General features: G+C 44.8%; 1 protein-coding gene across 4 annotated transcripts in view; it reads left to right on the plus strand.

Moving 5' to 3' along the window:
* Window positions 1–13,415, plus strand: part of BCL2L14 (BCL2 like 14) — a 64,092-nt gene continuing 50,677 nt past the window's right edge. The window contains exons 1-2 of one of the 4 annotated variants that reach the window (XM_029599792.1): window positions 1–325; window positions 3,303–3,504. In XM_029599792.1, the coding sequence (XP_029455652.1) occupies window positions 3,492–3,504 (13 nt within the window). In that variant the 5' untranslated portion in view covers window positions 1–325; window positions 3,303–3,491. Of the gene's footprint in view, window positions 326–3,302; window positions 3,505–12,612; window positions 12,761–12,892; window positions 13,124–13,415 lie in introns of those variants that run through there. The other 3 variants (XM_029599795.1, XM_029599793.1, XM_029599791.1) reach the window with 3 other exon arrangements.

The following is a 13,415-nucleotide window of genomic DNA, read 5'->3' on the forward strand; positions in this document are numbered from 1 at the left end:
AAAGGAGGCAGGAGAAATGGTAGGGATGAGGGCGAGACCAGAATCCAGCACACTGGGCATAAACCAAGCCTTTCAATAGCAACTATCGCACATAGGGCCTCTGACCTGCTAAGCCTCACCCACAATTCTGAAACAGTGTCGGCCCTGCAAGGTAATAATTGACTAGGGCACAGACAGAGATTTGTTTCTGGCATTAGGAACTTGCAGAGGCTTTGCATATTTTTAACCAACAATTCAGAGAAAAGAATCCTCAGAAAGTCCGACTCTTCTGTGGAAAAAGAAAACAGCAGGAGCAAAAGATCACGAGCAAAGACAGTATCTTTAGGTAATAACAGAATACTTCTTGTCTTTGATTGTTTTCAGTGGAATATGGCAGCTTTCCAAGCAGCTCCACCAGCCTGCAGTTGTCGTCTTTGACTCCTTGTGTTGTACTGCTAATATGGTTGCTGCCATCACTTTGGACATTTATAAATCGGGGATCTGTGTCCAGCCACATCGGAGTGCGGGGAGGAATGCTAGTACAAAGGTCTGCCCATTCAGCCTGTGCTTATGTGGTGTCTGGCAGTCAGTTGTTTATTAGATTCTTATTTAAATGTTCTGCTCAGTTACAGCAGCTGAGCAATAACAGTTACTGTGTTCAGGGCTTGGGGGTAGAATCAATCAGGGGCGATGAAATGCATTGTAAGGATTCCAAACCAGCGGAGCTTTGTGAGCATGAAATGAACTGCGTGGATTCCTTGGATCCTCAGTGGTGCTAGACGGAGGGAGAACCAAGATAAGCAGAGTGAAATCTCCAGCTTCGTAAGAAGCACTCAGTTTTCACTGGTTCACTTGGTAAATCGGGTTTTGTGGAAAGGGGAGGCTAGAGCTTAGAAACCAACAAAATTGCCTTTCACCAGCAAATTTCCTGGAAAGTTATTTCATCTAATTAATAAGTAAATAAATAAAGGTCAGAAGGAAAAATACTACATGTCCAGAGGGTGGTGGCAATTTGTATCAATACATGCATAAGTCACACCAGTTTTCAAAGCAATCTTACACGCGTAAGGTCACTTTAAAAATTCTTTCACCAAAACTACCGGGATACAATTACACTTGCTTAGGGATGTGAATCGTTTTTCAACGATTAAAATTGTCGTCTGATATTTTTAATATCGTCTTAAATCGTTATAGAACACAATACAATAGAAATTCTAACGATTTATCGTTAAAAATCGTTAAATCGTGTTAGTGCGCACTAACGGGAGTTAGTGCGCACTAACTCCCAGTTAGTGCGCACTAACAGAAAATGATACAAATCGACACTTTCCAGGTCAGTGAAGGTCAGTTAGGAATGAATATGTATTCCTATTGGCTGGCTGTGCTCTTATCTATTGATGTTACCAAGGTTCCCACTGAGGTAATGGTTGGGGGGATGTGAAATGGAAACAGTTGGAAGCTTGACAAAAAAGGTAATGTGATGATCATCACTCATGTGACTAGAACTTGTTTATTATTTTTGTTAGCAGGCACGTGAAATGCCTAGGTAGGCAGGCAGTGCACCACTCCAGCAGTCACATCATTGCTTCCTGTGCATTGCATTATGTGCACACATTGACTCCAGCTTGGGGACAAGGCAGGTCTCCTTTCCTGCACACATTGACTCCAGCTTGGGGAAAATGGCAGGTCTCCTTTCCTGCACACATTGACTCCAGCTTGTGGAAAAGGCAGGTCTCCTTTACTGCACACACTGACTTCAGCTGGGGAAAAGGCAGGTCTCCTTTCCTGCACACATTGACTCCAGCTTGTGGAAAAGGCAGGTCTCCTTTACTGCACACATTCACTCCAGCTTGTGCCAGGGTTAGGGCACTGTGTGCAGGAAGATCACAACACCCCTGGTATCAGGGTTAGGGCACAAGTTCTAGTCACATTGACTGATCACATTACTTTTTTTGTCAAGCTACCAACTGTTTCCATTTCCCATCCCCCATATACTATCAGTGGGAACCTTGGTAACATGAATAAATAAGAGGGCAGCCAATAGGAATACATATTCATTCCTAAACTGACCTTAACTGACCTGAAAAGTGTCAAATTGTATCATTTTCTGTTAGTTTTTTCCAATTAGTGCGCACTAACAGGAGTTAGTGCGCACTAATCGGAAAAAACGATTTTTAACGATTTTTTAACTAAAAAATCGTGCCAACACGATTTTCTTCTCCTGCCAGATGATTTCAATCGTTAAGACGATAGGGCACACGATTCACATCCCTAGAACTCACTGTGTTCACGTCCGCGATCGCTTCCAGGCAACGAGGAGTCTTCCGAGTGTTCTGGCAATCTGAAATCAAGAAGAGAGAGTGGAGCCCCCGTGGAGCGGGTACTCCTGGTAAGTTTGAAAAGGCCGAGCAGTGGGGACGGGTTCCCCGGCTGACTCGGATCGTTGTTGCAAGTATCGTGGACTGCCGAAGCAAGTCCCATTGGAGTTCCTTGCTAACTTGTTAGAGGTTAGCAAACAAAAACCTTTTAAAGTGCAAATGGATGACGTCACTATGGGGGAGGGGGGGGGACGCCCCAGAGTTTGCGCCCTTGCTGGTACAAAGTCTGGAGCGCGCACGCGCCTTTACGTCACCAGGAACATGGCGGATCCATAGTGTCAGGCCAGCCTGGGGGAACCGGGACCAAGAGACGGAGAAAAGCCACGGCTGCATTGTCTGTCAGAGCCGAAGGGAGTCGCATCCCAGGTAGAGAGGGTGGAGCGAGGGGGCGAGAAGAGGCACGAACACAACACTTTTCTGACTAAGCTGCCAAAATCATCCCCTATGAATTCTAACTTTGCTATCAGGAACCCCCCTGCATCCCAAGCAATCAGTTTGTAGTCTCAGCATTGAATTTGATCACAACCTCATGATGGAATCATACATCTCCAAGATGGTAAGAACCTCTTTTATGCATTTATGCCAAATTCGCCAACTGCGCAACTACCTTGACAAGCACAACCTAGCTACCATAGTACATGGGGTGATCACAACACAAATCTGCCTGAAACGCTTCTCTTATAGAACACTGCAGCCAGAATTCTGGTCAGAGCCAAATCCTCGGACCACATAAGTCCCATCCTATTCCAAATACACCAGTCAAAGAAAGGATAAAATTCAAAATCCTCTGTGTCTTTAAAATGTGTGAATAAATAAGGCCCCCCCCCCCGAGAATCACTCCCTTTTTCTTGCCGCCCCCCCCCCCTACAACCCCACCTGGGAACTCCAATCCTCTCAAATGGCCCTTTTCTCTGTCCCTTCTCTGTCTTCTGCCAAACTGACCAGCACAAGAGGGAATTCAGCTGCTTTGCACCTAAAATCTGAAACAAGATACCACCATCTCTCTGCCTCGAGACGTCCTGCCTCACTTTCCAGAAAAGGCATAGCCTTCTCTATTCAACCGGGCCTTCCTCTTGATTCTTCACCAAAGAAAGAACCACTTTAACTGGACACCTGCTTCACTATTGACCTCACATGACCTCCAACTGTAAGTTATTGTACCTGCAGCTTAACCCTTAATGTTATTATAATCCACTTTGAGACCATTTTTTTTTTGAAAAAGGTGGAATAGCAAATGTTTGGAAATAAATATGTTCAGCTTGTTTGACCAAGGTGAGATTCTGCATAGCCATAGCTAGCCTACGGTCGACATGGCCTTGGCCATAGGCACTATCCACCAGGGAGCACCAATCAATCTCTCACAATGCGGATGAAAAGCCACTTCCTTTCCTCCCAGGATCCAGCTCTTGGTCCTCGAGGCCAGAGCTCTGCCTCCCGGGGAAGGAAGAACTGCTGCGTCTGCTCCTAGTGTGGCGCCCCCCCCCCCCCCTTCCCTCAGGGCTGTCCTTGAAGTGGAGAGAAAATGAGGACAACGGTGGCGCCCAGCTCAGAGGAGGCCCGCGCAGGTGGTTCTCCCCGCCCCCACTGCAGTCAGAAGCAGTATGGCGCATGAGGCCACGAGAAGCTAAATTGGCCTTCCCCTCCTCTAGTCGGGAGGCACGCAGCGCACGGGGCCAGAAAAAGAAGCAGGGGGGAGCAGCGCGGCCTAAAGGGCTGCAAGTAGTGTCATCTGCCCTCCCCCCACCCCTCCAGCTGGGAGCAGGAAGAGCAGTGCGGCGCACAGACCAGAAAAAGAAGCATCGGCAACCCCTGGCAGTCAGGAGCAGGAGAAGAAGCGCAGCCCACTGGCAGGAAGCAGCAGCTTCCTTCCCCACAATCAGGAGCAGGTACAGAGGGTTTAGAGGCTACAAGAAAAGTCTGATAAGCCAAAGGAGGAGGCTTCTGATTCTGTTTTTGTGCTTCCGGGGGGAGGGGGGGGGGAACAAGTTAGAAAGCATTTGTGTGTGTGAAAGATTGCATGTATGTGACTAAGGATGTGAGGCAGTGTGCATGTATATATGACTGAGCATGTGAGCGAGCACGTGTGTGTGTGTGTGTGTGTGTGTGACTGAGCATTTAAGAGACAACACATGTGTGCGCGCGCGTGTGGCCCGCTGGCAGGGCCTTCCCTCCCAACAGGAGTAGTGGGGCTGGAGGCTAGAAGAAAGATCTGATGGGACCGAAGGAAGCAGCTTCTGCCGCTGCTCCTTTTGCTTCCAGAGGGGGGGAAAGTGAGAAAGCATTTGTGTGTGTCTGACCGAGCATGTGAAAGAGCATGCGTTTGAATGTGTATGTGAGACTGAGCGTGTGAGAGTGCTTGAGTGTGTGTGACTGAGCATGTGAGAGCAAACGAGTATGTGAATGTGACAGCATGTGTGTGAGAGAGAGCGCGAGCATGCAAATGTGAGTGTATTCGCGACAACTCCCTACTCTCCCTCTGCTAATCCACAGCAATCTTGGGGCATCTGGAACTCAAAAGGTTGGAAAGCTAGGGATTTCTATAATCCTTATTATTTGTAATTATTGGATACTATTTGATGTGCCTGCTGTTTTGAAATATTTTATTGGTGTTTGGAAAAGTTTTATGAGTTTTTAATTATTGGATGTTCGTTGGCTGTTGTGAAATATTTATTCTTTGTATCGGTATAGTTTTACTATTATGATTGATGTGTTATATTTCTTGATTTTATTGCTTGATGTTTTATGAGGAATGGTGATGTTTCTGTTTTTCCATTGTTGCACTGCATACAGAGTCTGGCTTGCTGTGGTTTCCATTTCCCCTTTGTCTGCATGTTTCTATTTATACTTTTTGATCTCTTTATTCTGTATTTGGTGAGGGTCTGCGTTCTGTATGTGTGACTGAGTTAAGGTATTCTGATATCTTGTAATTTGTGTGTAGGGATCTACAGTAGCCTGGCTTGTTCTGTCTTCCTAATAGAAGGTGTATTGGTGCTTTAGAGCCTGTTGTAATATTTAGTTTGAGTGCTGGAAATTATTGATATTTTGATATGGGAGGATGTAATTCAGTTTACTCATTGCTTTGAAGGCCAAGCCCCTACCCAAGACACCATAGGCCAAATACGAAATGGGTGTTAAGTTATTAATTTGCTTTACTGCAGGTTTTTCTGGTTGGCTGCACAATAGTGCATGTAGATATAATATACACGTTGCTGAATGAGACATTTTTACCTCAAGACTGAGATTCTTTTCATTTAAAATATTATAAATGCGTCATTTTTAATTGTGTGTGGGGAGGGTGTGACTGGGAGAGGGGACACAAAGCTGTAAGGGACAGAGTGGAGCCAGCAAGCAACATGTACTGGGATTTCATTTTGAAATTCCTGTTGTAATGTTTTGGCTGGCCGTGGGATGTCCCATGACTAGCCACACTCACCCCGACGCCACCCCTCAGAGAAGCCAACAAGCTTCCTGCTCCTCCTGGGCCCTGCTTAGCTGAGCGCACCAATTCTTAAAGGGCCCGCGGTGGAAAGTTCCCATTGTGCCCTGTGATGACATCACACGCCTGGCCCTAAATAAGCACTGCTGACACAGCAATTCCAGGGATGTGCAGAGCAAAATTTTATGTTCATATTTCTTATGTCCGAAAGGGGGTCCCACTTGCGGCCAATATGGACATAAAAAAAATCCAATGAGTTGGGTATATGTACATATGTGCAAAAAAAAAATTTAAACCCCCTCACCCTCCTTAATCCCCCCCCCAGACTTACCACAACTCCCTAGTGATCGAGCGAGGAGTGAGGACGTCATTTCTGCAATCCTTGGCGAGAAGCATGTGACGTCGGCGGCACGTCGAGTGACGCCGGCGTCACGTGATTCCCGGCTCGTTCGCGCCGGAAGGCTCGTTTGGCCCAAAAAGAACTTTTGGCCAGCTTGGGGGGGTCAGGAGGCCCCCCCAAGCTGGCCAAAAGTTCTTTTTGGGCCGAACGAGCCGTCCGGCGCGAACGAGCCGGGAATCACGTGGCGCCGACGTCACTGTCGAGTGACGCCGGCGTCACTCGACGTGCCGCCGACGTCACATGCTTCTCGCCAAGGATTGCAGAAATGACGTCCTCACTCCTCGCTCGATCACTAGGGAGTTGTGGTAAGTCTGGGGGGGGGATTAAGGAGGGTGAGGGGGTTTATATTTTTATTTTGGCTCAACAATCGCGATTTCCCACATATCCAACATATCTATGTTGGATATGTGGGAAATCCGATCGTTTATGTCGAATCAATTTTTTAAGTTAAAAAAAAATATGAGTAGCGTTTTACTAATGCGGTCAATCCGAATGCACACCCCTAAGCAATTCCCTGCCTCAGCAACGGCTCTTGCAGTGCGAGTTGCTTACTATCTCCATGCTTTGCCTTGCCTCCTTGTTACCTTGCCTTGTCCCACCTTGTTGTCTTGTCTCACTGTTTCCTTGCCTTGTGTCTTGGTCCTTTGTGCTCTGCCCTTGTCTTGTCTGTGTCCATCTCTATCTGATTTCTGGTTTTGACCTTGCCCTTGGATTCTACTTCTGGACCACCTCCTGCTCTGAACTTGGCCTGGACCTTTGTGCTGCCCGATCTCCACCTGCCCCAACCTTGGCCTGGACCCTCAACAGCGCTTGCTCACTGCCTGCTCTGAACTCAGCCTGCTAATTGACTTTGTCTGACTGCGCCTCACAGGTCCCTCGCCTGCGACGCCTAAGCCCAGTCGGCCCCTGGAACCCAAGGGCTCAAATTGCAGGGAACGGGGCTGGTGAGGTGAAGCTCTAGGCCTTATAAGAGTGAGTCCACCTGCTGTTGGCGTGGCCTAGTGGGTTCACCTGTTAGACTGCATCAACCACACCACAGCCAAAGGGCTAACATCCATGACACCTGTGGGTGCTTTATGGTGTTGACTTTGTATCTGCTGCAAAGTGTCAACTACACCACCGTACAAGGGTCCACATCCCTAACACAGTATCTTTGTAGGGATCTCTAGCAATCGGGTTTGTTTCATTTCACCAGTAAGTTCTGTATTGGTATTTGGGGATCCAGTGTAATATTTACAGTGCTGTTTTTTCACAGGTAGGGCTGTTGCTGTTTGAGTCCTTAGCATTACTGCTATCTTATGATAGGATTGCTATATAGATTTAGAGTGTCTTTTTTTGCAAGGTTTTATGTTACTTCACAAAGTGTGGGGCAGTGGAAGGTGTTTGTTCCTGTTATGGAAGCGACATCAGAATTTGAAATTATTTTTTTTTTTGTATAGTGAGTTGTAAGGGGAAACATTCAAAACCCATTACTGGGGAAATTTCTGTGGATGCAGAGTGTTAGACAGAACTGAAGGTGCAGGATTTATATTGAGATTCTGTCCCTTTCTGTATAGATTACAGATTTCACTCATATCCATATAGAAAAACTAGTTGAATAAGGTTATCAAATAATTTTAATAATAGTTTTACTAGAAGGCTGAAACTGGCCAGCTTTTTTAAATGTTAGTATATCACACAAAAACAGAGAGATGACACATTCACAATGTGTATAGCATTTATTAAACAAAATAACACACTCACACTTCTGAATTTTGTTGAAAAAGGGATAGTGCAAATGGTACGGACAGATAAATTTCTTGATTCAAAGTCCAAAGGATAGACCTGCCCGTACCATTTGCACCATCCCTTTTTCAACAAAATTGTCAGAAGTTAAAAAAATCTATTCTAAGACATTGGCATATTCTATCTTCAGTACCTTGTTTTACAGAAAACCCTATTTTTGCAGTTAAAAAATGTCAATCATTACATGCAAAATTAAAAAATAGGAATGAAGTTGCAGATGGTAATCAGGCTTATGGATAAACCCCATGTGGGTCGTGCTCGGTATGTTCTCTCACACTTGTGTGTCAGTATTTTCAGCATCCTCATTTAAAATACCCTTACAGAATTCCCAAATTATTCACTTGCAACACTAGTGGTGTGGTATATGCCATAATATGTCCTTGTAATTTGATCTATATTGGGCAAACTGCTCGGCCAGTTCGCTTAAGGATCATTGAACATCATAGTCGTATTAAATCTGTATGTGAACATGCCCCTTTGGTAGATCATTGGGTGGAAAAGAACCATTCCCTTAATGAAATCTGATATTTTTTTGTCATCAAACAAATTATATTAAAAAATGGGAGGGGATTTGTCCACAGCCCTTAGGAAATCCGAACAGCGCTTTATGTTCAACTGGCGCACGGCAGCCCCGCTTGGTTTGAACGGGCCTATTGAATGGAATGCGTTCTTTTAAATTAATGTTTTGTGCCTGTGCATGAAATGTGAGATCTCTTGGAGGTTTCTGCAGGAGAGTGATTGGGGATGCAAGGGTTAATTCCCTTAGGGTTGTGTTTAGCTTTGCTTGTTTCGCAGGTGCCTATACTTTCTATATGAGGGATCTCATATAAGGATTAGTTAGCATTGATTGTTCCGTTTATATAAAGTTTTGGATAACAGAATCAGATACAACGTTTGGTGCCCGACGTAATGCGTCACGACTGATTATGCGCGAGTATGGTAGTCCTGAACAAACAGAATGGAATGGAGTGCTGTAAAAAGTAGGCAATTTTTAGGTTATCGTGGAATGCTATGCTTATTTATTTTTTCTGTTTCCATATAGAATTTGCTTTAAAGTTGAGTATGTGAGGAGAGTTCCTGACCCTGTGGTGCAGCGCAGCAGGCAAGCACTTTTGCCTTCAGCCTTTTAGTTTTTCGGCGTGCCGGGGAAAGAGGTTAACTTCACTGGTTTATAGATGAATTAAGTAAATTGCTTTGCATTTGAAATGTTTTAGGTATGACATTTGGTGGTGGTGTGTTAGTTATATTTCAAGTTTGATAGTCGTAACGAGTCTGTCTTTTTATTATTTCTGTTTACAGACACGGGCTATTGAAGATAACTGTGTGCTCTTTTGACCTGTGTGTATTTAAAAGCAGTTCTCTGTTTATGTCACAAAAGTAATGGATTGAAACCTGAGATGTTTTGTATCTATATGAGGTAGGTTTTTAGGTATCATCTCTTGTCATAAGGATTGATACTATCCGGCTGTTTCAATCGTGTAAATTGAAATTGTAACTTTAATATTTTAGTGAATGGATATGGAACATGTTAAACAGCTTTGATAATATTCAGTCCCTGAGGAAGCCTTCTTGTAAGGTGAAACGAAGATATCTTTTGTTGGGCTTATGTTGAGAGGACCCATGTTGAGAGGAGTTAAACACCCGGACTTAGGATCTACTTTTAGAACTCATTAATATATTCAGATCTATGTGTAGAAATCTATGATCTGGACCCATATCTTAGTACTGGGAATTTGTAATTCAATTTTGGAAATAGAAAAATTCTTCTGGACACTCAGTTAAGACACCCAGCTTAGACACCTAGCAAAATTGGCCAGAAGCAAGATAAAAACGAACACTTGTACTGAATGCTTGTTGCAACTGTGGATGCCTGATGCGTTTGAGTGCTAGGGATGCACAATTCTCCCCAGCGCGGCCTTTTTTACGCAGTCCCCTCATTTAAATACCACATCGGGTGCCTAGGAGATGTGGCCGTGTGCATGCTAGGAAAATAGGCGCTCAATATGAGCACCCGTTTTCATACGCATGTCTTACTGCATTGGCCCCTACAGGATGAATCTTCGAGAGGCAATACAGCCTTCACCATGGGAATCTTAGAAGCAGCTCTAGAATACTCCCATCTGCGATAAGTACTACTACTATTCATCATTTCTATAGTGCTACACAACATACACAATGCTGTACAAACACACAAACAGTCCCTGCTCAATAGAGCTTACAATCTATACAACAAACATACAGGACAAGAGACTAGGGGCATTTCATAAAGTAAGCTGGGTTCAAAAAAGGTTTGGATAAGTTCTTGGAGGAGAAGTCCATTAACGGCTATTAATCAAGTTTACTTAGGGAATAGCCACTGCTATTAATTGCATCAGTAGCATGGGATCTTCTTAGTGTTTGGGTAATTGCCAGGTTCTTGTGGCCTGGTTTGGCCGCTGTTGGAAACAGGATGCTGGGCTTGATAGACCCTTGGTCTGACCCAGCATGGAAATTTCTTATGTAAGTCAATGATTAAAAAAGCAAAGAATAGAAAAAGAAAGATTGTCTACTTTTAACCACATTAACTATCAGGCCTAAGGTTTAAAAGCAGCTTCAAAAAAGGTGGGACTTTAGATAGGATTTACTATTTAGGCACATCCTGTCTGTCTGAACTGGTCTGCAGGACAGTGAGGAAGATTCAATTAGTTCTTACCTGCTGTCTTTCTTGGAGTCCTTAGAAACTAATCCAGAACCCACACTGAGAAAGGATCAGGAACACAAAATTTGTTTTGGTTGCATTCTTAATCGTGAGTATAATGAAATGAAAGAAGATAGACAGTAGAGTATAAGAATCAGAGGGCTCTCTCTCTTTTCCTTTTCACTGAACAGCCGCAAACATGACCCAGGGACAGTGAGCAGAGATTAGATTATGCTCATTCCTATTCATTTCCGATTAGAGATCTGAGGTCTAAATATCATTTACAATATCTTTTTATCAAATTCCAGAAGAAGCATATCCTTCAGTTTGGGCAAGATACTACTAATGCCTTCCCTGCTGCACCTGGATATATATATATATATATATATGAAGAGGCATCAGGTCAAAACATTTTGCCCTCCATCTTCATCTGCTGGAAGGAGGAACCAATCCTACTCAGGACTCCAGGAAAGACAATGGGGCCAATGCAATAGTGAGTTCAGCCGAGCACACTGTATAACCTGCACTACCAAGCAGGTTAAATAAGCGCTAATCCACCCCCTAATGCAATAGGGGGTTTAGCACCTATTTAATGCATGTCCCATGCGGAGTGAATGTAATAGCGCTCATCGCATGCAAATACATGTGAATGAGGCTATTACTCATTCATTCCGCATGCAAAAAAATGTGTCTGGAGTCACAAGCACATTCAGGCCGATACAGTAAAGTCCACTCGCCGGTGCACGCGATTCTGTATTTAAATTAGGCCCGGCGGTAAAAACGGGCACAAGGAGGCGCTAGGGACACGCTGGTGTCCCTAGCGCCTCCTTTTTGGACAGGAGCGGCGGCTGTCAGCAGGTTTGACAGCCGACGCTCAATTTTGCCGGCGTCAGTTCTCGAGCCCGCTGACAGCCACGGGCTCGGAAACCGGCAAAACTGAGCGTTCGGTCTTCGGCCTGACAGCCACGGGCCAAATTCAAATTTTTTTTTTTACTTTTCGGGACCTCAGACTTAATATCGCCATGATATTAAGTCAGAGGGTGCACAGAAAAGCAGGTGCACAGAAAAGCAGTTTTTACTGCTTTTCTGTGCACTTTCCCGGTGCCGGAAGAAATTAGCGCTTGCCTGGAGCAGGCGTTAATAAATGAGCACAGGTAAACAAAAAAACAAAACAAACAAAAAAAAAAAACTCGGTCCTCATAAGCGGCAGCCGCAGCGGGGTCATGTTTGTGCCTCCTTGCTAGCGCGACCCCCTAATTTGAGTCTTGCGGGCGTCATGCGCGTGTTAGGAAAGCGGACACTGACTTTCCAGTGCCCGCTTTCCGCGCTTTATATTGCATCGGCCCCAATGCGCAGGTAAGAACTAATTGAAACATAGGCCATCAAAATTAAGTCTTTAAAGCCTCAGAATATCGCTTTTGTCCAGGGATCAAGAGCCTTAACGCCACAACTGCTTCTCTGACTTACAATTGTATCTGCAAAGGTGTTTTACCTTTATTTTTAAAGCGTATCCAGACTTCTAAAACATCGTCAAAGCGTGCAGGTTTTCCTCCAGGCTGAAATTAACGCCCCTCTATATGCGTGCAACCAGATACCCCCGTGTTTTGCGACTGCTCATATTCAGAAACGTACAAGCCTGTGCTAGCCGTGTAGCGTTTATATACATTCATTGCTGCACCTAATTTCCAATCGCGGCTATCATGGGATTTCCGTGGGCCTGAAACCCGCCCCTCCCCTGCAAAGCATTTTTGATACAAAGTCTCCAGCTGTCAGCTGAAATTTTATCAGCAAACCACGTCAATAGGGGAGGGAAAACCCCATACCAGCCTGGAGCTCTCAACTGTCCGAGGCTTTAAACAATATTATGAAAAAAAACAAAACCATCTGATCTTTCTACTGTGCAATCGTGCCCCACCACCCCGCAGCATCCCCATAGCGCTCCACGCCCGCATTAAAGCAGCAGCTCCCGCAGGAGCGCCCCTCCTCCCCCGCTCGCCGCCGCGGGGGTGGGCACGGGCGTGGCCGCCGCTCGGCTCTTCTGGTTTCTGCAGTTGTGGCCGCGCCGGGACTCGGCTCTAGGAAGTTACGGGTTTCTGTCGTGGAAGGTAAATGCCATGAGGTCGTGTCCCCCCCCCCCCCCCCCCGTTTTTATGTTGTGGTTGTTGAAGATACTGCGGACATAATCTGGTTATTATTAACAGTGGCAGTACAATGCTGAAAGTTTGAAAAAGTTTTACTTGTGCAGGTTGAAAAAGAATGCGTTAATCTTAAAAAAAAAATGGGCAATTATTGAATTAACGTTCTTAAATATTTTTGGGTTAAGCAATATATATGTGTGTGTGCATAATTAAATGAATTGGGCATCAATATGATTATTTGTTATACGGCTGTAGCAAATCAGGTGAACGAGAAGTCAAGAACAAGTTGTTCTAGAACTAGCGTTTGTCATGGAGGAGTTTGCCATAAAGGTAAAACACTTATTATTATTTAAAAAAATGCAGTTTTTCATTCTTGCAACTAATAGTTTTTTTTAAATTAGTGTTTAATTTTAGTTTTTACTTTCATTTCGCACGCTAGCAGCTGCTGAGGTTCACTTCCTTATCCTTGCTACCCGTCTCAGCGCCAGAGCTCCTCAGGCCCTCCTCCTCCTTGGAGTCCCAGTCTGGAAGGAACATTTTTCTGTTTGTGTGGGTCTGAGAGGGGAGTGTAATTTCTTGCTGTAAAGTCACCCATTCCTTCGGGCGATACTGCAAGGCAGCA

This window comes from Rhinatrema bivittatum, chromosome 4, assembly GCF_901001135.1.
Source record: "Rhinatrema bivittatum chromosome 4, aRhiBiv1.1, whole genome shotgun sequence".
Taxonomy (NCBI): domain Eukaryota; kingdom Metazoa; phylum Chordata; class Amphibia; order Gymnophiona; family Rhinatrematidae; genus Rhinatrema; species Rhinatrema bivittatum.